The sequence below is a fragment of the Oncorhynchus kisutch genome, linkage group LG1, assembly GCF_002021735.2.
Source record: "Oncorhynchus kisutch isolate 150728-3 linkage group LG1, Okis_V2, whole genome shotgun sequence".
Classification (NCBI taxonomy): domain Eukaryota; kingdom Metazoa; phylum Chordata; class Actinopteri; order Salmoniformes; family Salmonidae; genus Oncorhynchus; species Oncorhynchus kisutch.
This window is the reverse complement of record NC_034174.2, coordinates 39,419,408-39,444,485: the sequence shown is the minus strand read 5'-3', so window position 1 is coordinate 39,444,485 and position 25,078 is coordinate 39,419,408. Positions and strand designations below refer to the sequence as shown.

Genomic DNA, 25,078 nt, shown 5'->3' with positions numbered 1-25,078 from the left:
AGTTCTGTCCTTGAGCTGTTCTTGTCTAATGATGTTCTGTATTACGTCATGCTGTCTTATGTTTCATGTTTGGTGTGGACCCCAGGAAGAGTAGCTGCTGCTTTTGCAACAGCTAATGGGGATCCTAATAAAATACCAAATTGTTACCTGGGCTAGGGACTTTATCCTTACCTATATGTGTCATGTCCTGACCATAGAAAACCTGTATTTTCTATGGTAGAGTAGGTCAGGGCGTGACTAGGGTTTTTTGTTGTAGTTTATATTTTCTATGTGGGGTTCTAGGTTTGATTTTCTATGTTGGTGATTTGTATGATTCCCATTTAGAGGCAGCTGGTTATCGTTGTCTCTAATTGGGGATCATACTTAAGCAGCATTTTTTCCACCTGTGGGTTACGGGATATTGTTTATGTATAGTGTGTTTGAACACTACGTAGTCACGGGTCTTTGTAAGTTTTGTTATTTTGTTTTCAGTTTCACTTATTCATTAAAAGATGTGGAACTATACTCACGCTGCGCCTTGGTCTGACCATCATTATTACGAACATCGTGACAATATGTACATACTGTATCTACCTCATTTACCTTGTACCCCTGCACATCGACTCGGTACTGGTATATAGCCAAATTATCGTTACTCATTGTGCATTTATTCCTCGTATTCTTATTTTTCTCTATGCATTGTTTGGAAGTTGTACAACTGAAATGTGTCTTCTGCATTTAACCCAACCCCTCTGAATCAGAGAGGTGTGGGAGGCAGTCTTAATTGACATCCACGTCATTGGCGCCCAGGGAGCTGTTGGTTAACTGCCTTGCTCAGGGGAAGAACAATAGATCTTTTACCTTGTCAGCTCAGGGTTTCCATCCAGCAATCTTCCGGTTACTGGCCCAACGCTCCTACCCACCATGCTATCTGGAAGGGCCCATAAGTAAGCATTTCACTGTTAGTCTACACCTGTTGTTTACGAAGCATGTGACAAATAACATTTTATTCGATTTGATTTAAACAATCTATCACCACCAGATAACATCAAACTATTTATTACCATCTCAAATGCACTTAGGAAACAAGAACAAATTCTTAAGGATTTTTGCAATAATCAGGTTCTGCAATATGGGTCATGCTAAATACTAGATGACTAAACTCCAAGGAAGTTTAACTTCCTTCACCATGGAGTTGAGTTTAGTCAGCTATTTAAATACAAAAATTCAAACTCTACTCAACATGAGACATTTGAGAGCATGCTTTCCCTTCACACTACAGGCCTTTTCACATTTCCCTCATGCAAAATCCTCAAGGTCAAAAGGATGGAAGTATGGTGTTTTGGTGTTTTGTTGTTGGATGTAAATGTTTGGGAGGGTAGCTCTCAGTCATCCTCCTGTCCATCAGACTTTTGAGGGGACATAGGAGCCAGACAGTCCTGGAGAAAGTTTGTTAAGGTGCGCCGGAAGTGCTGATCACTGTGGCTCCGTCTCAAAACGTGGCCCTCGTCAGGGTAAATCTGCAGAGAGTAGTTGGCCTTTGCTGACACCAGACGGTCTATGAGCTCGGCAGTGTGCTGGAAGTGGACATGTGCTACAAGAAAAAAGTAAACAGAAAACAGACGAGATAGAAGTTCAAGATGGAAGTGTTACTTCACAAATATGTGCAAGTAGATCCATTCAATATCTCATGTGGGGTATGTCTTTATTTTTGTGGCACTTCTGAAAGTGTTCCCCTAAATATTAGTTGAATAGTTGAATAGATCATAAAGGTTCTCACCATCTGCGGTTCCATGTAAAAGGAGGAAGTTCTTGTCCCTCAGATTGACCACATCATCCAGCAAAGAGGCATCCTGAGGAGAAATGTTGAACTAAGACCCAGGTTTTTGGAATGCTGACTAGGTGGAATACAGCTACAACCAGAAGTTACTTTTTCGTAGCATGTTAGGAGACTTTACACAGCAGGTTAGGATAATTAGATTAAAGTTAGGAAAGGGTTAGCAAAAATGCTCTCCTAACCTGCTACGAAATGTCACTTCTGGTCTTAGATGTACTCCGTCTAGTCACAACCTGTTTTTCGTTCAAAGGAAGACTAAAGGGACAAGTTGAGTGCATGTGAGAGAGATGATGTTACACCATCTTATACTTTACAATCAATTTGAAGAACAAGATTTTGACTTACCTTGTAGAAGCTCTCCTGAGTGGCTGGAAGACCCAGGTGTCTCTCAGAGAAAGCAGCATCTATTATGGAAGTCATTATTGTTTATAAATCGATAACAAACTCTAAAAGATAAACCAAGTAAGAACTGGGGTAGGTATAGGATTGAATAATAGTGTAACAAACTGTCAGACACAGTACGTCTAATCACAAGAACAAAGATGAAAAGCAACACAGATTATTCCTAAATGTTGGTGGACGTACTGTAGATTTTGAAGTCTGTGATTGGAGCCATCACTGCAGCACATTTAAATATGTTGGCTGCTGCCATCATCTTCAGTGTCAGAAGTCCACCAAATGCCTGTTGAAAAGATAAATGGTGAGGTACTCACATCCACATCCATCACTTTGGCTGGGTCTGCTAGAATCAATGAAGCAATATAGTTGGAAATAGACCCTATACCTTTCCATACAGCGCAATTCTTCTGTTATCAATGTACGGCAACTCCAACAACCACCTGTAGCAAAGAATACATTGGGGTCTTTCCACCTTAAAAAGCACAAGAATTAGGATTTCGACACCCACAATCTCAGATTGTTCTGAAATAGTTTTTGTAGTTCGTGACAGATATGATCAGCATTCCTGAAATATTATTCTTTTGAAATACAGGGTGTCCCCTATATATATATATATATATTTTTTTTTTTTAAAGTATTATCATTTCAGGATAGTAAAACGTCTTCAGTGTAAACTTAAATGACTAAAACCAGATATAAAGTATGTAGAAAAGATAATGAGCTATATATTTTTTCATAAGATCGAACAATCACCAAAATAAAAACTAGACAGTCAGGGAGAATCTAAAGTAAAAAAATGTCATGCCCCCATTGATTTTGTTATAATGTTTGAATCGCTCAGTTAGCATAATAACATGGCATTAGCCATGGAAAAATGTGTAGAATTGCAGGAAATTAGCTTTTAAAATGCATATTTTCACTCAATCCCATGGCAAAATGTGTAGAAAACCTGAAAAAAAAATTATAACTGCAATTTTTTCTCTCAGCCCCAATGAGAAAATGTGTAGAATTGCAGAAAATTTGCTTTGAAACAGTTTTGGATGACATGGAATGACTCATTGCTTAAATACAGTATGACTAAGAAATTATTTAGATGCTGCTGAAATCTAAGCTGTAGTCATCATTGATTACTCACTCTACTACGCTCAGCAGGTCTTTGACTCTCTGGGAGCTGAGTTTCCTGGGGTCAAGGTTAGGTGACCTCAGGCCGTGTGCCGCCCCACTTTTGCCGTCCACCCAGGCCAGAGCTACACTGTGGATACTGGAGAGGACCTGGGGCCAGCCCAGAGAGAAACGGTCTGTGACTGCCTGAGTGTCAGGGGCTCCATCCCTGAGACACACAGACAGAGATGAGAAGAAAGGAAATGGGATCAGGAAGTCAACAAAGTTAAGTGGAGGAGAAGTGAATACACTGAGTGCGCAGCGGTCTAAGTCACTGCATCTCAGTGCCAGAGGCGTCACTACAGACCCTGATTCGATTCCAGGCTGTATCACAACCGGTGATTGGGAGTCCCATAGGGCGGCGCACAATTGGCCCAGCGTCGTCCGGGTTTGGCCGGGGTAGGCCGCAATTATAAATAACAATTTGATCTTAACTGACTTGCCTAGTTAAATAAAGGTTAAATAAAAAATGTAGGAGGTTATGGAGCTTTTGTGTTAATAAATATTCATATTTGGAGGACACCTGTGTCAAAAATATTGATCTTATCGTTATTAAATGTTAGCTTGCAAGGTCTTTGTTTCGATGCCCATTTCTTATCTCAGCGTAAAACCGTTAAAGTTTGCATTTGTGTTTCACATTTTCATGCTTGCTTCTTTTTGCAGATCTTACATGATGATGAGGAGAGGATGTAGGCCTTCTTCATACCCCTGTGGTAGACCCAGCTTTAGATGCATATCTGCAACATGGATACCACAGTTGTTCTCAATTCATGTTAAGTCATAATAAGTTCTCTAAGAAAAAGAGTGGTTTCCTCAGTGTTTACTGTACCATAGTGGTCAGCTGTAATGGTGCTGTAGTGTGTGATGGGGAGCCGTTTGCCCTTCAGGGCCTCAGACAGAGGCTTGTTGTCTTCCAGAACCTTGTACCCTAAGAAAACAGCACTCAGTTTGCATCCCAAACGGCACCCTATCCCCCTTACAGTGCACTACCTTTGACCAGGTCCCATAGGACTTTGGTCAAAAGGAGTGCAATGCACTATGTAGGGGATCGTGTGCTGTTTGGGAAGCATCCTCACCAGTGACTGAATACTGAACATAAAACATCTGGCTGAAATCACAATCATTCAAGTGTTTTAGGGCTACAGCTGCAGACATTGTAAGACATCTACACATATTAGATTGTGCTCAATATCAACCTCTGCTCAGACAATATATTGTCAAATAGCTAATGGAAGTTGTGAGTTAAGGACAGGACGAAGGCTATAGTCAAACAGTGTTCAATGTAATCAGCTCGAAAATGGCTACCAGCACAAATACTCCCCTTAGCCTTTCCCATCCCATTTGTTTAGAACAAATGAGTAAAGATAGAATGTGGGGCCATACATACAGGAAGCATGTATACTGTATATACCGTAGCTCAATTATGAAACCTAGTAGACATATTAAAACATGAAAAACAACTTGTGTAGAACTCACTGAAATGTTCTCTGGTGCTGTGGACAGTCACTCTGGGGATGCCAGGGCCTACAACAAAGAGATCAAGGTGAAGGACAGAAAAAAGGAAAGCAAGAGAGAACGAGAGACGGAGAGAGAGAGAGATTCACCCAAGCAGTGGAGGATAACACGAGTGAGGCTGGGGTTGAACTGTGGCTTGTAGAAGCGGCAGGTCTCTGAGAGTGTGCAGGTAAGACAGTGTCTTTGAGAAAAACCCCAGAGGTTCACACTGAGAGAGAGGAACAGTGAATAGAAACCATTCAGACTGAACGATGTAAACATTTCTTATGGACCTGAGTTACTCCCGACCAAGGGACTTTACCAGGATAAAGTCTTGGCTAGTGCTTAGAGTTTTGCTGGTCAGGTCACATGGTCAGGAAAAACATATTGATCTATTTATGGATTATGGTATAATTATAGGGCCTTGTGCATATTTACCTGTAAAGGTGTCTGCTGTGTTTGGATGCCTCTGTGCTGAGGAAGTATCTGCAAACAGACAGAAACCATATCAGACTGATGTGCTGTGGTCACATTAATGCCATCTGCAGTCACACCAGCAAATGCTAGGGATAAGCAAATCTCTTTACTCCTCTTACATTTTCTCTGCGTCTTCATCCAGGCCACAGAGTGACATCACATCCCAGTGGCCTGATGTCAGGAATCGTGGAGACATTGGGGTAGTCAAAGGCTGCAGGGAGAGAGAAATTGAGTTAGAGAGAGAGAGAGAGAGACAAGCCAAGGACACAGAGATAGAGACCGTGTAAGAGGGAGGGAGCGAGGGAGTTAAAGGTAGATGAAGGGGTCATTGTGAAAGAGGGTAGTGAGGAGAAAACCCTAGCCATTCAAAATAGACTGACTTGGGCCAAATAAGATAAAGCAAGGTAGATAAGGCTGAAACGCAACTCTGACCTGAGTAGGGAGGACAGCTATGTGTCGATACTCTCCATGACCCCATTGTGCCGCAGGCAGAGTGACATAGAACATGGAGCCGTCTCTAGAGAAGAGGGGCGCCTCCTGTTGGCCGGAAAGAGTCATTTCCACAGTTGTTAGTCATCATACAGTATCTAGGGCAGAGATGGGCAACTCCAGTCCTCGGGGTTCAGAGTGGTGGCACACTTTTTCCCCATCCTGAGCAAACACAGAGGATTCAACTAATTGCATTTGAAACTGAAGATCATGATTAGTTGATTATTGGAGTCAGGTGTGTTAGCTGGGGCTAACACTAATGACACTAATCAGGCCCCCGAGGACGTGAGTTGCCCATCCTTGATCTAGGGCCTAGTAGAGGTTTTCCTGTCAATGTGATCTGACCAGACCCGAAGGCCACGCGGTCAGAAGAGAAACTGTGGGCCCAAATCATCCCGACTCATTCCCATTACTTAACACTACTCATTTTAGTATTCCATTTCTCTCCCTCCAAGTCCCACTGAAATCCATTTATCTTGTATTCATGTCTTCCTCTTGTCTTAATTTATCTTGTCTTCATGCAACCACATGAATTTTAATTGAATCGAATCACTTAATGATTAGAATAGGCAATTCCTCCCCTCAGGGTTCTTACTTGTCCAGGAAAACTAAAACCAGCAGTTGAAAATTGAGGAGCTATTAAAGCTAAATGCTTTAATACAGACTAAGTTTGGCTACATATAATGACGGTCTTGAAAAGTGTAATGAAACACAGCAAGTTTTCCTATTTCTTATACATTTTCTGTGAATAGATTCAGCCTTTTGGTTGATCTTGGTTAAAGTGATTAGTAGGCAGAATTTACCTGTGGTTGCCCTAGCCAGACATCCATGGTCATTTTGCGTTTCTGTGAGGGTTGCAACAGAAAAAGGCATTCAAAATATAGAAGGAATCTCTGATTTATTCACTCATACATATCATTGACAACCAGTAAACATCCACATGAATCACATGGATCACATCCAGCTGCTAGAAATGATGGATCTACTCCCTATACAACTGATCAGTGTATCACCTGTGAGCAGACTCCGGTGGTGGCCTCGCACACAGAGAGAACAGACTGGTTCTGGACCCGGTTCAACCAACGCACAGCCAGCCTGGTCCCACTGGTCCATTTCACCATGGAGATGTAATGACCTCTGGACACAGGCAGGCAGACAGAAAGACAAGGGAGAAACACCGAGATTTAGGTCTGACTATTTACATATGGAGAGAATAAATACACTGATTTAAATGAGTACCTACAGTACCTGTTTTTGAGTGAGACTGGAGCAGTCATCCTCAGAGTGTGAGCAGGGCTGAAGACGTTCACCACGTAAAGAGTAACTGCAGGGATATTATCTCCTGCCTGGAAGGGAAGGATGCACATCAACACATTCTGCATAGATAACATTGTTCAAAGACATTCTGTATTGACCTCAATTCATCTTATTGTAGCATCTGCCAAGAGGGTTTATTGCAGAGGAGATGACCTTGGAATTTATCTAAGTTAAGGTGTATAAAAGTAGTCTTTATTGACATTATTATTATTATTGTTAATATACAGTTCACCTTAGGGTATGGATAGTAGGCTCCTGTGGGGTATGGCCCTCCAGTAAAACGAGGGATCTCCACATAGGGTGTGTGTGTGTTATTGATGGACAGGTACGCCAGCCGTACCCCGTCTCCAGACCACCAGTAGGCAGGGTACGTCTGGAGGATCTCTTCTGGAAACACATGACATGACAGTCAACATGCAGTAGCAGGTGTAAATGGGCCCATCTACTGTACATAGTATACAGACTCTAGCTCACAAATTCTTAATATAGATTGATAAGAATGTAATGTTTCTACATGGGAACTTAATTTGTGATGATGGGCACATTCAAGTACTTTACATTCATATACATTGCATATTATAGATCTATTATCATTTATGAGGTAAAGTATAGTATATGACAAAATATATATGTGATGTCTATGGTGTTGTTCTGTCAGGTGGACACTAACAGAAAAGCACAAACAAGGCATGCTAAAAACTACATGGCGACGGTCAGTGGCGGCTGAGCTGGATGAGCTGGGTCTCTCATGGGACAGGGCGCAAGCTGTGGCCAAAGACAGACTCCAGTGGCAGAAGATTGTTGCAGCCTTATGTCCTACCCGGGAAGAAGAGGACTAAGTAAGTAAGTATGATTTTACTCCACAAAGGCAGCGTCTCTCTCACCCTCATATGTCCAGTCTGACAGCCCGTTGATAACAGACCCACTGCCTGTAGTGCTGAGACGCACAGGACCACTGTACACACCGGGCTGGTAGTAGAGGTTATTCTGAAAGATGTAGATCTGCCAAAATAACAGAGTGCCTATGTAACTCAGTGTAAATATAACACACACAAATTAACATACAGTGTGTGAACATAATGGGCCAAAAAAGAGCATCTCTCGGGACGTATTTGGGCTGTGGGCCGCATGTTGTGCACTCCTGCCTTAGGGCCTCACCAAATGATTTCCATGGGGACCCCATGCGGCATATTGAAGAGCAGATGGCTTCACTCTGTGTGGGTTTAGCTCAAGAAATTCCCTGCGAGAAACAAACACAGAAATGCATGAGAATATACACACAAATACATGCATACACAACAAGTTCTTTTTTTTATTCATGGTATTGGCTGAAGTAAACTGTTACATTACCAGATGACCTGTTATGCATCATATTACATTTGTATGTGTTGGTTTGGATTGATTGCACAATATAGGAATACATTATTATGCTATCAATAATACTTACCCTGTCCCCACACTGTAAATTACATAGGAAGCTGAAAATGATTTTGAGAACACCTATCAAGGGCAGAGAAGAGGAATATAATCAAATCAACAGTAAAGAACAATGACTACACAGTCCAAATAGTTTCCAATAATAGCTACCATGGATAGAATGGTAACTCAGTTACATAGCTGCTGGTGCTGCCACATTTTTTATATTCTTTGCATTGAGGCATTTCCAAGTCTTTATAAGAACAATAAATGCTCATCCCAAAAGAGAAACGGTGCCAGATTCTGAATGGGATAAAACAAGCCCTTTGGGAGCATAACAGTGTTCTGATTTGTTTGTTTTCTCTCAATAATCTTAGCTTAGTTCCATCTTAATTCAAATATCCTGTTAAAAGATGAAAGACGTTGCTTAGAGCCAAATTAAATCAGTCTATTTAAACGGGGGTGGAGGTATGGATACAAATCAGCAGTAAGTTGCCTGTTTTGTCTTGAAATATTCCTCAATAGATACGCTGACTGTTAAACATTACCTACCAGATGCAAGTTGTACGCCAGCAGAATATACTTCTGGTCTGGTGACACTTGAAACTTTGTGTCATTCAGATTCTTGTAAAACAGAAACAAATATATCAAAATGCAAATAAAAACTGCAGTGGGAGGAGTGATTATTTCTCAAATTCAAGTTGACACCTGTGGGAGACTGGGAGACTGGGAGTATGGATATGTATGCCGAAGATTCATCAGTCTGTCAATCAACCACCTTGGAGCAGAGTTTTGTTTGTTCCGTCTGTACTCACTAGGATGCTGCCACCCAGCAGAGCGATGGTGAGGTTCTCACTCAGGCTGTGTTTCAGGATGTGCCCTTCCCTGGTGCGAAAGGCCACCTCATCATCTACAGAGGGGAGTTAGAGTAGAAGCCATGCAGTGGTGAGACTGGCAAATAGACTGAAGACAGAGTTGTTGTTGAAACATGAAGGACTGGTTTCCCAGACCCAGATTAAGCCTAGTCGTGGACAACAAAAAAACACTTTGGATTGAGACTTCCCATTGAGAATGATGTTTAATCCGGAAACCGTCCTGATTATCCTAAAGTAAAGAGAGTGTCTGCTAAACGAATAAACTGCAAAGTGTAATGTAATATAGAGGCCATTGGATTTATGTAAAATATGCATGTATTGTACATGTACTGTATGTGACACACATATGTGTATTTTGTTAATAGATTTCTTAATTCAATGAGCAATCTTTCATCAATGCCTCAGATGGTTATGTAAGGGATTGGAAACTGTTCTAATAATTCCAATTTAGGAAATTAAACCTTTCTTACGTACGCTTTTCCTATGCACTTCTCAGTAGTTGGTATTCAAACTCACCTTATGAAGGTGTGTAACAGGCTTTGCAGGAGGGAGAAGCGCTGAAAACCCTCCCACTTGCAGGCCGACAGATTTTCTCGTGGAGTTTTCATTCAATAGGGTTTTCAGTATATCTATCTTAAACCATCCCTATATGTCACGTTCTGACCTTTATTTCCTTTGTTTTGTATTTATTTAGTATGGTCAGGGCGTGAGTTGGGTGGGCAGTCTATGTTTGTTTTTCTATGATTTGGGTATTTCTATGTTTCGGCCTAGTATGGTTCTCAATCAGAGGCAGGTGTCATTAGTTGTCTCTGATTGAGAATCATACTTAGGTAGCCTGGGTGTCACTGTGTGTTTGTGGGTGATTGTTCCTGTGATTGTTTCCTGATTGTTCCTGTCCAGACTAATTAAATAAAGGTGAAATACATTTTTTATTTAATTTAATTAGGCTACATGTCTTTTGTTTATATTGTCAACTGTTACTAATGATCGTCAGCAACAACCACATGGCTTTGACGGTGTTTTCAGAAGAAGCACATGAAGGTAAACAAAATGGTAGAAATAGGAGACAAAGAATGTTTGTGTCACACCCTGATCTGTTTCACCTGTCTTGGTGCTTGTCTCCACCCCCCTCAAGGTGTCGCCCATCTTCCTCATTATCCCCAGTGTATTTATACCTGTGCTCTGTTTGTCAGTTGCCAGTTTGTCTTGTCAGGTCTTACCAGCGTGTTTTCCCGCCTCCCTGCTTTCTCAAGTTCTGTTTCCTAGTTTCCCCAGTTCTGACCATTCTGCCTTCCTTGACTCCGAGCCTGTCTGCCATTCTGTACCTGTCTGACTCTGACCTGTTTACGAACCTCTGCTTGTACTGACCCTGAGCCTGCCTGCTGTTCGGTACCTTATTGACTCTGCCCTGGATTACACACCTCTGTCTGCCTTTGATCTGTCTCTTGCCTGCCCCCTGTTTGGGTCAATAAATGTACAATTTCAGTCTCTCGATGTGCAAAACTGATAGAGACATACCCCAAGCGACTTACAGCTGTAATCGCAGAAAAAGGTGGCGCTACAAAGTATTAACTTAAGGGGGCTGAATAATTTTGCAGTTTTTGATTTGTAAAAAAAGTTTGAAATATCCAATAAATGTCGTTCCACTTCATGATTGTGTCCCACTTGTTGTTGATTCTTCACAAAAAAATACAGTTTTATATCTTTATGTTTGAAGCCTGAAATGTGGCAAAAGGTCGCAAAGTTCAAGGGGGCCGAATACTTTCGCAAGGCACTGTATGTGACTCTAGCTGTCTGCATCTGGGTCTTATCCTGAGTTGTGATAGTTTGGGATATTTGAGAGTGCCCATCCCTGCAAGTTAAAAGGCAGTACAATTTCAATTCTGCATAACGGCACAGCATTTCATAGACATTAGTGTGGGAAAGTTGCTATGTTGATATGCTTCAGTTTGCTGCCATATGACTGGTTTCACATTTGTCTCCAGCAACTATAAGGTCAAACATATCCAAAACAAGTGTAGTTTATATTTACAATTCCCTTATCCAAATGGATTACTCATTTACCTAGCTCTTATCAATCACTCTTATAGAGTTGTAAATTACAGAGAATGGTGTTATTTCAGAAAAAATAAAGTAGATGCTTTTTCTATTTGGAACTGGTTGGTTCACTAGACCTTATTCATGGTTTCCTGGCGTGTAAAGGTGGTGAAATTCAGAGGGAATTAAGTCAAGGTCAGAATACAGGTATCTGTAGGCACCTCTGCCACACCTTCATTTATTCGATCTCTACCCAAAACTAATAACAGGTGAATAGCTCACAATTCTCATGCTTAAGTTCAAGTTCGGAATATGCATATAGAGAAAAATGCATAAAAAGGGAATTATGTTACATTTGAGGGCACTTAACTAGGGTCAAAATTGGGCCATTATTGAACAGGTAGCAGGGGGTCCTTGAGGCAGAAGTATAGTCAGTCCCTTGGGGGGAGTTATTTGATTCCCTAGAGTGCAGCTACGATGCAGAACAGTCAACATCAACATGTATTAATTACAAGAGTACATTCCATAAAACTTACACTGAGCTTCTCTCACATTGTAACGTTGTCCCCTACAGCAAACCTGAGGACAGTTTCATGATTTGTGTTGACTTGATGAGCTGTGCTGTGCTGTGCTCTGCATGTCAACAGCAGCATGAAGTGTCCCAATTGGTACCCTATGCCCTACATACTGCACTACTTTTGACCAGAGCCATATTGCAGGGCAGCCCCGAAGTGACTCTTTACACTGTATGCAAGGATTTCCTTTGTGTTGTCTTAGGAATGCTGCATTATCTCTCCAACCCCCGTTTTGTCACACCTCTGAGTTACAGAGGTTCAGTTGTCTTTACATCCTGTATGTCTGATATCTGATTGGGCGTTAACTCAACAGCAATGCTATTAGTCAATAACTCAGATGTTGAATCCATTCAACTCTTATAAAAGGGTCTTAGATTCATTGTCTCTTTCTCTTCTTTGTCCCCTGACCTGTGCTGGTGAGATAAGGGCTCCCGAGTGGTGCAGCGGTCTAAGGCACTGCATCTCAGTGCAAGGGGATGCATTGAGATGAGAATAATGGCGCCGGAGAGGATGGCTGCCGTTTTATTGGCTCTAAACCAACCGTGCTATTTTGTTAGTTTTTTCGCGTTGTTTGTAACTTATTTTGTACATATTGTTGCTGCTACCATCTCTTATGACCGAAAAGAGCTTCTGGACATCAGAGCAGCGATTACTCACCTTGAATTGGACAAATAATATTTCATTAACGAGTCGGACGAGAGAGATTTACTCCAGACACCCGAACAGGCCCTCATCCCTGTCATTCACAGTAGAAGGAGACATAGATTTAGTGGAAGGAGATTGGGGTACCTTGTGAGGATCAAGTGACGAGTGGCTAATCTGCCTTTGCCATCCGTACTATTATCGCTGGAAAATAAATGGAACAAACTAAAAGCACGTATATCCTACCAACGGGACATTAAAAACTGTAATATCTCATTTTTCACAGAGTCGTGGCTGAACGACGACAGGAATAACATACGGGTTATACACTCTATAGGCAGAATAGAACAGCAGCCTCTGGTAAGACAAGGGTCTATGTATATTTGTATACAGTAGCTGGTGAACAATATCTAAGGTAGTCTTGAGGTTTTGCTCGCCTGAGGTAGAGTATCCCATGATAAACTGTGGACAACTGTAACGGCGTTCTTCGTTTGTTGAAAGAGAGTCGGACCGAAATGCAGCGTGGTGGTTACTCATGTCTTTAACGAAGAAAGTGACGATACATGAAATAACTTAATAAATACAAAAACAACAAACGGAATGTGAAACCTAATTTTTATAAAAAATAATTTATTATCTTCAATACCATTCATTCTTTACAACTCATAATTTTCATACATACTCAAATAATGGTATTTTAATTTAACTAATTTAACTAAACATAAACCCCAAACAAAACCTCAGGGGAGCATCTTCCCTCCCGTCACCCTACAAAATACCTTTCCCTATCTCTCCGTCCCTAATCTATCCCCTTACAAATCTAAATGACACCCAGCCCTAAACCCCCCTTCCACCTCTCCCGAGCAGCATGCTGCCCCCACTTCCTCTCCTCCCTCTTCATCCTCCCCCTCAAATCTCCTTCCACCCTCCTCACTATCCCTTCCACCCCCCAATCTCTCCCTGTCTTCACCATGTTCTGCCTGGCTTCCCACAGCCCCCGTTTAAAGAGACTCATGAGAAGCCAGAGCAGAAACCTGTCCCTATCCGTCCCTCTCGCTCTCCCTACACCTCTCTCTAACCTGGCCCACGTCAATACAAAATCACCCCTTACCAAACCTAACAACACCCGTGCCCTAGACCATACTACTCCGGCAAAGGCACAGTCCCAAAAGACATGGCGCACAGTCTCCTCCCTGCCACAAGAGGATCTTGGACAGGTGGGGGATTGCACCAAACTATACCGGTACATGATGGAACGTACCGGCAAGCACCCATGGAGGCTCAACCAATTCAGGTCCTTGAGCCTGTTGTCCAGACCCCGCGCCTGCACTCCCTCCCAGACCACTTCCGAGATGCCCACTACAGGCACCGGACTCCCTGGCCTCCTCGTACAGGTGCCTGTGATCTAAACCTACTCGGGCAACTTCAACCTCAGGGTGCGCACGCAGCCACTTGGCCGCATGACCAAAATGCCACAGCAGCTGTTCTGCCCGAGGACCCGTGTTAGACCACACCATTACGCTTCTCGCCTGATACGAGAAGAACACCCGCAGGAGGTAACCGGACGGGTGTATCACTGGATGAGCAAGCTCCGTTAACAAGAAAGAAACAAAAATTGCGTCCAGCTTGAGGGGGAAATGTGGTACCCCCCTACCTCCCTCCCCGATGGGACAGATCATGCGCGCCCTGGCGACCCACTCGCACCTGCCACTCCACATGAACTGAAACACAAGCCTCACTAGAGGCCTCCTCAGACAAGCCGGCAATGGGTAGATGTACGCCAAATACAAAAGAGACGGCAACACATCCACCTTTAGGACCAGGACTTTGCCCATAAAAGACAAATACCTAGCCTTCCACATTGCTAGCTTCCTCTGTACCACTGCGATACGCATGTTCCAGTTCAGCGTCGCTGAGCCGGAGGTCTCAAAATGGACCCCGAGAATCCTCAGGGCCCCCTCACAGAGAGATAACCCCCCGGGCACATCCGTTCTACCGCGCCATCTACCGAAAAACTTGACGGAAGACTTTGCATGGTTCAGAACCGCTCCCGACGCTCGGGTGAAATCCCCAAAGATGGCAAGGGACCTTGTCAGGCACGAGTCCTTGCACAGCAGCAAGGAAGTGTCGTCGGCGTACTGCGTCATCTTAACACGCAGCCCACCACTTCCAGGGATCAACAAGCCTTCCACCCCTGTGTCTGCCCTAATGGCAGCCCCCAGAGGCTCCATGTACAGAACGAAGAGGAGAGCCGAGAGTGGGCACCCCTGCCTGACCCCAGACGAGAGGTCAAAAACGTCACCCAAGTGACTATTTACACTAACTCGGCACCCCGCTCCGACATATAATGTACGAATCCATCCTATGAACTTCTCCCCAAATCCTAATCGACCTAACACTCTGAATAAAAAGGATCTATTCACGCGATCAAAGGCTTTCGCCTGATCTAGCGCTGCTACCATTAAAGGCAGTCCTCTATCTTCAACCCAAGCGATGGAGTCCCTGATTAACTGTAGGTTCCATCTAATAGAGCGGCCCTCTACCCCGCACGTCTGATCCTCATGAACGACGTAGGGAAGGGCTGTGCGCAACCGGTCTGCTAAAACCTTTGCAAGTAGCTTGTAATCTACGCACAGCATGGTCAATGGCCGCCAGTTGCCAAGGTCTGTTACTTCCCCCTTCTTATATAAAAGTGACAGCACACCAACAGCCATTGATCCCCCCGGGACCCCCGTCTCAAGGATGGCCTTCAAGACTTCGAGGACCACTGGTCCAAGTATACCCCAAAACTTGAGATAAAACTCAGCCGGCAGCCCATCCATCCCAGGCACCTTCCCTTTTCCCATCCTCCTAAGAGCGCTCTCAACCTCTTCTAGTGAAATCTGGGCCTCCATCACTTCTCTAATGTCCTCCGGCAACCGCCTGGACAAGTGTTCTAAAAACACATTTCCCTGCTCTACATCTATTTCCCTTTCCTTAAATAAACCTTGGAAATGATCAGTTGTCACCCTGACCATATCCTCTGGTTCTCTAACTATACTACCATTTTCTTCCCTAATGCCATGCATTACCTTCCTACTCTGTCTGGCCCTAACCGACTTAAAGAACATAGCGGAACAAGTCTCATTGTGTTCTAGAAAGCCACTATGCGCACGCTCCAGGAAAGCTCGAGCCTTCCGCTCCTGCAACTCCCTGAGCTGCGCCTTTAGGGTAGCGGATCTCTCCCAGTCAAACGACCCGCCGAGGTTGCCTGCCTCATACTCGAGTTCAATTAACCTTTGGATACGATCCACCTCCCTCCTCTCCTCCCTTTTTTTCCTCTTGCAATACCCTATTATAAAAGCCCTAATCCTCACCTTAACTAATTCCCACCACTCTAACACCCCCTCGCACATGGACCGGAGGCCTTCAAGCCTCCAAAAGAAATCATAAAACCTGTCAACAAAAGCCTGCTCCTCCAGCACATCCCGATCTAACTTCCAGTACCCCCTACCAAAGAGGCAGACTGGAGACCCCACCTGCAGGAGCACCCCGTCGTGATCCGAAAAGAAAACAGGCAACAGCCGCCCAGACAACTTACCCAAAGACCTGGGTACAAAAATATAGTCGAGCCTCCGCTCAACCCCCCTGGAGTTGCGCCATGTAGGACCGGCCATTTTCGGAGTAGTGTGCAGACCACCATCAACCAGACCATGGCAAGCCATTAGCCTGGTAATGGCGCCTGCACTGCTATCCCCCCCTATTCCTAAATCTGTATTAAAATCCCCCCCTATCACTAATTTCCTATTTGTGACACACAGGGGCGTCAGACAGTCCACCATCTCCCTCCTGTCTGCCACCACCTGTGGCCCATACACCACCACTAATCTAAATTTACAATCCCTTATCGTGACATCCACCCCTATAACCCTCCCCTGCATTACCACAAAAGAATCCTCCACTTTTACCTCCCTGTGCCCACACAAAATCCCTACCCCCGATGAGTGCACCCCCCCAATACCCCAAACCGACTCCCCCTTGTCCCACTCCCTCTTAAACCTACTAACATCCCCTCCATCCCTCAGGTGAACCTCCTGTAAAAAACAAAAATCAAACCCCACACCCTCCAAATAACTAAAAACCGCCCTCCTCTTAACAAAATCCCTTAAACCCCTTACATTTAAAGTAACAAAAGTAAAATTAGACCCCATGAAAGAATCAAATAAAAACATGTAATACACTCAAATTCTAAACCCAGACAGAAAAAAACAAAAACAGGAGACTCACCCGATGCTCCCCTGCTCCATATCTACCGGTGAAAACACCATCCGTACTCCCGACATCCCCCCCACTTCCTCCATCTCACCAACCCAGGATGCAGGAATAGTGTTTGGCTCCGGGGTGCCCTGCACCCTGGGTCTACCCCCACAATCCTCCCCCTCCCCAGTGCTGCAGCTGGATTGGAAAAAAATCGGGGAGGCTGAGTCCCCAAACAAAAAACTCCCCACCTCCTCCTGTACCCAGTCCTGAGTCTTGTTAGGTGTGTCCCCACCCAACAGAAGTTGAGGGCCTGGGGAAACCAGCAGCAACCCAGAGGTTTCTCCCACCCCCATCACTCTCTTGGCCATCCCCTCCCTCTCACTGTCGGCCAATCGCACCCTCCTCTTCATTCTCTTCTTTGGTGATGGCGGTAGTGGAGAGATACCACCCTCCCCCCCCACCAGCTCCTCCACCATACCCCTCATCTCTTCCACCAGGGCACTTTCCCCCCAGTCCACTTGCTCTTCCACCGTCTCCTTCTCCAACACTCCTCCCTCGCTTTCTTCTCTCTCATGCTCCTCCACTCGGTTGCCTTCTTCCGCCGCTTTTCCTGGTTCTCCTACTCCCGTGCCTTCCGTTTCCTTCTCTCTTCCATCCGCCGCTTCTTGCTCCTCCTCCTTCCTTGCGGCCTTCCCCTCTGGACCTGTACTCTGGTCATGAGGCTTGCTTCCTTCCCCCCCTCTTCTTCCCCCATCCCCCGCTCCTGCTCCCCCCCCAGCCGCAGACGCATATGACCTCTGACGAGCCGGGCACCCCCGCCACAGGTGTGCTGACGAGCCACACCCGTGGCACGCCTTAGGCTTGTCACAATCCTTCGCCTCGTGTTCCTCAGATCCACAAAATCTGCATTTTCTTGTGCTGCACGAGGCGAATATGTAGGCCACACAGCGCCTGCAAAATGGGGGCTGACGTGTATAAAACAACGTCCCCCTGTCAGCCCCTAGGGAGAACATAGCAGGAGGATGGAGGTAGCCACCATGTCCCTTTGGGTCCTCTCTGAGGAGGGCCTGGAAGCCTCTCCTCCCATTCCAAAACCCAAGGGAGTCTTTGAGGTGCCTTGCTGAGGAGACGTTATCCATGTATCTCCCCAGAAAGGCCCTCACCTCTTCATCCTTAACGTATGGGTTGTAAATGTTGACAGTTACAACCCTAAAGTTATTCTTCGCCAGGCTTGTTATTTCATAGTGGCTCATCGGCCTCTCGCCTCCCACTGCTCTTGCCCTTCTCAGGATATCATTGTGTTTCTCCTCTGTATATAGTGCCACATCGTATGCTCCCTCCAACGAGTTGCCTTGGAAACAAAACACGTCCTTCACCGTCAGCTTTAGAATCCCCATCAATATTATCCTTCCAAAAGTTTCCCGTCCTAAAGGCTCCAACTCCTTTTCCTTCCAAGCAAAACGAATCGTGTTGGCCAGCCCAATCCCAGGGACCGACCGTGTTGATGTATTTAGCACCATCTCCGCAAGGAGAATGGCGCTCGTTCTCTTCTCTTCCAAAACAATGAAAAAAGAAAAACCAAAGTGACTGAGGCTATCTGGTGCAAACTAACACAGAGACAGGAACAATCACCCACGAAAGACGAAGCGAACTCAGGCTACCTAAATACGGTTCCCAATCAGAGGCAACGAGAAGCACCTGACTGCTGATTGAGAACCGCCTCAGGCAGCCAAGCCTATACAACACCCCTAATCAGCCGCGATCCCAAATACTACAAACCCCAATACGAAATACAACACGTAAACCCATGTCACACCCTGGCCTGACCAAAATATATAACGAAAACACAAAAACCTAAGACCAAGGCGTGACAACAACCCTATCTAACTAGAGAGTTTTCATCTGTATTTTTCGTAGCTGTATCATTCGCACTGAGCTAAAGGGTAGAGCTGCCGCTTTAAAGGAGCGGGGCTCTAACCGGGGAGGAAAACCCGGCTTGGAAAATGTCAGAAAATTATATCATGGCTTTAGAAGCTTCTGGTAGGCTAATTGACATCATTTGAGTCAATTGGAGGTGTACTTGTGAATGTATTTCAAGGCCTACCTTCAAACTCAGAGCCTCTTTGCTTGACATCATGAGAAAATCTAAAGAAATCAGCCAAGACCTCAGAAAAAAAATCTGGTAGGCCGTCTGGTTCATCCTTGGGAGCAATTTCCAAATGCCTGAAGGTACCACATTCATCTGTACAAACAATAGTAGGCAAGTATAAACACCATGGGACCACACAGTCGTCATACCACTCAGGAAGGAGATGTGTTCTGTCTCCTAGAGATGAACATACTTTGGTGCGAAAAATGCAAATGAATCCCAGTACAACAGCCAAGGACCTTGTGAAGATGCTGGAGGAAACGGATACAAAATGATCTATATCCACAGTAAAACAAGTCCTATATCGACATAACCTGAAAGGCCGCCCAGCAAGGAAGAAGTCACTGCTCCAAAACCGCCATAAAAAAGCCCGACTACGGTTTGCAACTGCACATGGGGACAAAGATCGTACTTTTTAGAGAAATGTCCTCTGGTCTCATGAAACAAAATAGAACGGTTTGGCCATAATGACCATTGTTATGTTTGGAGGAGAAAAGGGGAGGCTTGCAAGCCGAAGAACACCATCGCAACCGTGAAGCACGGGGGTGGCAGCATCATGTTGTGGGGTTGCTTTGCTGCAGGAGGGACTGGTGCACTTCACAAAATAGATGGCATCATGAGATTATCTGGATATATCAAAGCAACATCTCAAGTCATCAGTCAGGAAGTTAAAGTTTGGTTGCAAATGGATCTTCCAAATGGACAATGACCCCAAGCATATTTCCAAAGTTGTGGCAAAATGGCTTAAGGACAACGAAGTCAAGGTATTGGAGTGACCATCACAAAGCCCTGACTTCAATCCTTTAGAAAATGTGTGGGCAGAACTAAATAAGTGTGTGCGAGCAAGGAGGCCTACAAACCTGACTCAGTTACACCAGCTCTGTTAGGAGGAATGGGCCAATGTTCACCCAACTTATTGTGGGAAGCTTAGGAAAGGCTTCCCAAAACATTTGACCCAAGTTAAACAATTTAAAGACAATGCTACCAAATACTAATTGAGTGTATGTAAACTTCCGACTTCAACTGTATGTGAGAATGCTATTCATTGACTACAGCTCAGTGTTCAACACCACTGTGCCCTCAAAGCTCCTCACTAAGCTAAGGACCCGGGGACTAAACATCTCCCTCTGCAACTGGATCCTGGACTTCCTGACGGGCCACCCCCAAGTGGTAAGGGTAGGTAACAACACATCCGCCATGCTGATCCTCAACACGTGGGGCCCCTCAGAGATGCGCGCTCAGTTCCCTCCTGTATTTCCTGTTCACTCATGACTGCACGGCCAGGCATGACACCAACACCATCATTCAGTTGACAGATGACACAACAGTGGTAGGCCTGATCACCGATAAAGACGAGACAGCCTATAAGGAGGAGGTCAGAGACCTGACCGTGTGGTGCAAGGACACCAACCTCTCCCTCAACATGATCAAGACAAAGGAGATGATTGTGGACTACAGGAAAAGAAGGACCGAGCACGCCCCCAATCTCATCGACGGGGCTGTAGTGGAGTAGGTTGAGAGTTTCAAGTTCCTTGGCGTCCACATCACCAACAAACTATCATGGTATAAGCACATCAATACAGTTGTTGTGCCCTCTTCACAAAACCTATTCCCCCTCAGGAGACTGAAAAGATTTGATATGGGTCCTCAGATCCTCAAAAGGTTCTACAGCTGCACCATCGAGAGCATCCTGACTAGTTGCATCATTGCCTGGTATGGCAACTGCTCGGCCTCCGACCGCAAGGCACTACAAAGGGTAGTGCGTACGGCCCAGTACATCACCTGGGCCAAGCTTTCTGCCATCCAGGACCTCCATACCAGGTGGTGTCAGAGGAAGGCCCTAAAAATTGTCATAGACTCCAGTCAACCTAGTCATAGACGGTTGTCTCTACGACCGCATGACAAGCGCCAAGTCTAGGTCCAAGAGGCTTCTAAACAGCTTCTACCCCCAAGCAATGAGACTCCTGAACATCTAATCAAATGGCTACCCAGACTATTTGCAATTCCCCCCCACCCCCTTTCAATGCTGCTGCCACTCTCTGTTATTATCTATGCATAGTCACTTTAATAACGCTACCTACATGTACATATGACCTCAACTTCCTCGACTAACCGCTGCCCCCGCACATTGACTCTGTACCGGTACCCCTTGTATATAGCTTCGCTATTGTTATTTTAGTGCTGCTCTTTAATTATTTGTTACTTTTATTTGTTACTTTTTTAAAAGTATTTTCTTAAAACTGCATCGTTGGTTAAGGGCTTGTAAGTAAGCATTTCACTGTAAGGTCTACGCATGTTGTATTTGCGCATGTGACAAATACAATTTGATTTGATATGAAGAGGCGTCACTACAGTCTCTGGTTCGAATCCAGGCTGTATCACATCCGGCCGTGATTGGAAGTCCCATAGGGCGGCGCACAATTGGCTCAGCGTCGTCCGGGTTTGGCCGGGGTAGGTTGTTATTGTAAATAAGAATTTGTTCTTAACTGACTTGCCTAGTTAAAAAAAATAAAAAAATACACTCTCTCTGTCTCTCTCTCTCTCTTTCTCTCTCTCTCTGATCATGTCTAGGATAATGCCTTGTTATACTTTTTCATGCTTTGTAAATTAAGCTTATGCCTTGTATGTGAATCCATTTATTTTACAATGTTAATAAAATACACTTGGATTTAGAATTCCATTCACAGAACTTTCTTGACCTTCCAATTCCTGTAACTCAACTGGAGTCTCTTGCATATTGATAAATTGTCATTATGGAGTCAGGTAAACATTTTAATAGCCTAATTGCATAGTCTTATTATGGATTGCATGTGAGGTACAGTATATATGATATAGCCTATATGATCAATATTTACCACACTACAATATCGGCCCTGGTCAAAAGTAGTACACTATATAGGGAATAGAGTGCCATTTGGGACGCAGTCAGAATGCTCCGTAAATCCTGTCAAGTTACAGTGAAGCCACAGGGTGTACAGTATGCTACACAAGGTGGGCAGCCTGTCAAAAAGTATATCAATCATTTAAGGCTTGACATGCATGTTTTGTAAATGAAATCTGTGCCATGGAAGCCTGGCTCTCCTCACCGTTGAGCCAGGTCACATGGGCGTCATGAACTTTGAAATTGTCTTTGTCCAGGTCCTCCAGAGTAAGACGGGAGCGCTGGAGAAGAAGAGAATCATCTGCAACAAAGATGAAGACAGAGAGGGATGAGTAGCAGGAAGAAAGGGCCAAATGGAGGAAATGGTACAAATGCCCCTAGTACTACAGTATACCACTCTGATATGGAAGCAGATTCATGGCAAAATGAATACAAATAAAACATTGCATCCACTGCTTCCATACTGCATAATGTATGCCAAATGTATTGCTCCATTTTAACAATCAGTCCCAATATTTCGTGGACGATTTTTTAGTGCTTCTAAAAATCGTCTGGATGCATCTATTTTTGCTGAATCCGTGGCTACCCAACATTATTCTGTGCTATGGGTGAAGGCTGACTTAGAGCGGTGTTTGTAAGACCAAAGAGGACACCGAAATGGGTTGTTCTCATGAAAACATCTTTAGAGTCCGAACAGTTTGATCAACAAACGATTATGACCCCATTGATGGAAAAGCTTAGACTCTCACTAACACACACGTTTTATCGTTTTTGCTCTTTGCTCTGCGCAAAGGTCTTTTTCTACATTGAATATGTGTGATCATTCCAGATGTTTTCAGATGTTTTCCTGAGCTTTCTTACAACTCCCAGACAGACTTCAAACACTGACAGACAGATCCCAGAGGTGAGTATAAGACAATGGGTGATGTTTTGTGGATATACAGGTCAATTTCATCCGTTTTCACCCAGGAAATTGTGTATTTAATACTATAATAGACTCATATAGTTGCTCTCACCAACTCCAAATTGAACACAAATTGAACAAGACTTTTGATGATTAATTTCCCATTGAGCCAACATTTCCTGTAATTACATTACTCTCATAAAAAGCTTTTTTTTAATCAGGTTTTTGTTTGGTGGATCTCATTTTTGTAGTGGCAAAAGTGAATCAAACTCATGAATGTAACTTTTTATGTCAAATAGTTTTTCATTCTACTGGTTGTCTTGAAAAGCAAATAGTAAAGCATTTCAATGTAAGGCTAAATATATAGCAGACAAAACCTGACTGATTTGGCTTGGGACTGATAGTATTGAGGAGTATGCTAGTTGGGGGTATTGGGAGACCCAGAGACTGTAGTCTCATCTGCCTCTGAGCCTAGCTTGTTTTCCTCTTACCAGGAGTGAGCATGATGACAGACAGGATGACCAGTGAAATGATCATCAGGATCACCATCAAAGCTATCCCAATGCCTCTCCAGTTACGTGGAGGACCATGGTAAGCCACACCATTCTGATGGAGAAAACACACATACCGGTGTGCACACGCACACACAAACACACACACTACATTTGTTAGGTTATAACTTCAGACGTAGGTAGGTTGAGTTACAAAATAAAGTGAAGAAGAGAGGGAGTTGGTTTCATTGTGTCATTAGCACCATTGACGACAAAAGAAGTCATCAAGAACTTGAACAAATCACTGACACTTCATTAAGTATAGTAAAAATGTAATCACCGTCGAGTGTCGCATCCATGTCAATTAATGTGATTCAAACGCTTCCCTGGATAACCCTGACAACCTGCATAATAATCTCAGAATTGTGCCTTGTATAATAGCAGTCAGAGTAGATAAGGAAGGACTGACATAGCCTATCAGATCCCACTGTGAAGATTTAAGCTACAGTCATTCCCGCTAATTAAAACACAGCAATATGCTACGGAGATGGAGGAGGAGAGATTTAAAGAGGAGAACAACATTAATGATAACTAAAATGAGCAAAAACCGATCAAACAAACTAACAAATGAGATAGTTTGCGACTTTCCCTTGAAAGAAAACAATTTTTTGTAGCATGTAGTAGTCAAGAATTGCTAAGAAAAACCTGTAAGAACATTTTTTGTATGCCAGAAATGCAAAAGCTGGCCAACAAGTAAAGGTCAACAGCACAACAGTATCTATGAGGGCAAGAAAGGAACAACAGCACATAAATACTTCAATTAATTATGGTTGCCTATAGATCTATGCACATGGACAGCGTGCATACCGTTGGAGACAGATTCAAACGGAAACAACCGAGAAACAAGACATGACACTCATGACACTCATAACAGACTTTAGAACTTCTTCTGAAGAAATCAGTTTCCCTGTATGACTTTTCAACAATGGATGCTCCCTATGTACAGTATTTCGTTAACAATACTATTGAATAGAAGAATGAAAGCACATATATGTAAAGTGACTTTACCATGTCAGAGGGCATGTTTTGCTGAGTGCTGGCGATCATCTTTGCGGTAGTTGCCGATTAATCAATATATTCCTAACCTGGACTCCGATTTCTGTAATCCTGACTCAGATAAGGAATACTGTAAATCTGACCACTGTGACTGGAGCATCTCATCGCTCTTTCTCTCTCTATTTCTCCTTCTAGACACTCTCTTGCTCTCTTTCTCTCTCTCTCCCTCTCTCTGCTTTCACATTGTATCATGTCAGTTGCATGGTGCAGTATTAGTGGGTTAGCAGCTGTATTTGATATCATTATCTGTTTTTGAAATAAATGGATTAGCTAATAAAGCAAAACAAACTTAATTAATTTGTTAATTTATTGCATGTGTATGCATTTTCTGGCATTTTCAAATTCATTTTTTCTCACACTGAAATACTGAATGATTAAAAATGCAGCAGACATGTAAAGTGGGAACAGTATTTGAGTTCAATTGATGGAATGCAGTAAATCCCATCCATATTTACAGTAACAATACAGTAATATGTACAGTCTTCTACATACTGCACATTTATGTACCCATGAGCATAAGATAAATACACGCACAGTCTGTGGAAAAACCTTTAGAGACAAAAAGAGGAGGAGAGCTAGAGCAATCGCTCCTTTATATTC

General features: G+C 43.8%; 1 protein-coding gene across 1 annotated transcript; it reads right to left on the bottom strand.

Moving 5' to 3' along the window:
- Positions 1-1,055: 1,055 nt before the first annotated feature.
- LOC109872191 (inactive dipeptidyl peptidase 10-like) lies at positions 1,056-24,469 on the bottom strand. Its single transcript, XM_031835442.1, has 23 exons — positions 24,431-24,469; positions 23,363-23,477; positions 22,173-22,268; positions 9,385-9,479; positions 8,601-8,653; positions 8,312-8,393; positions 8,038-8,155; positions 7,386-7,540; positions 7,085-7,182; positions 6,850-6,973; positions 5,780-5,884; positions 5,467-5,558; positions 5,309-5,356; positions 4,981-5,099; positions 4,853-4,900; positions 4,206-4,304; positions 4,047-4,113; positions 3,351-3,545; positions 2,601-2,655; positions 2,402-2,498; positions 2,162-2,220; positions 1,760-1,832; positions 1,056-1,573 (listed from the first exon to the last, which is right to left on the bottom strand). Exons 1-23 carry the CDS (start codon positions 24,467-24,469, stop codon positions 1,365-1,367), a joined length of 2,241 nt encoding a protein of 746 aa, XP_031691302.1. The 3' UTR covers positions 1,056-1,364.
- Positions 24,470-25,078: the final 609 nt, after the last annotated feature.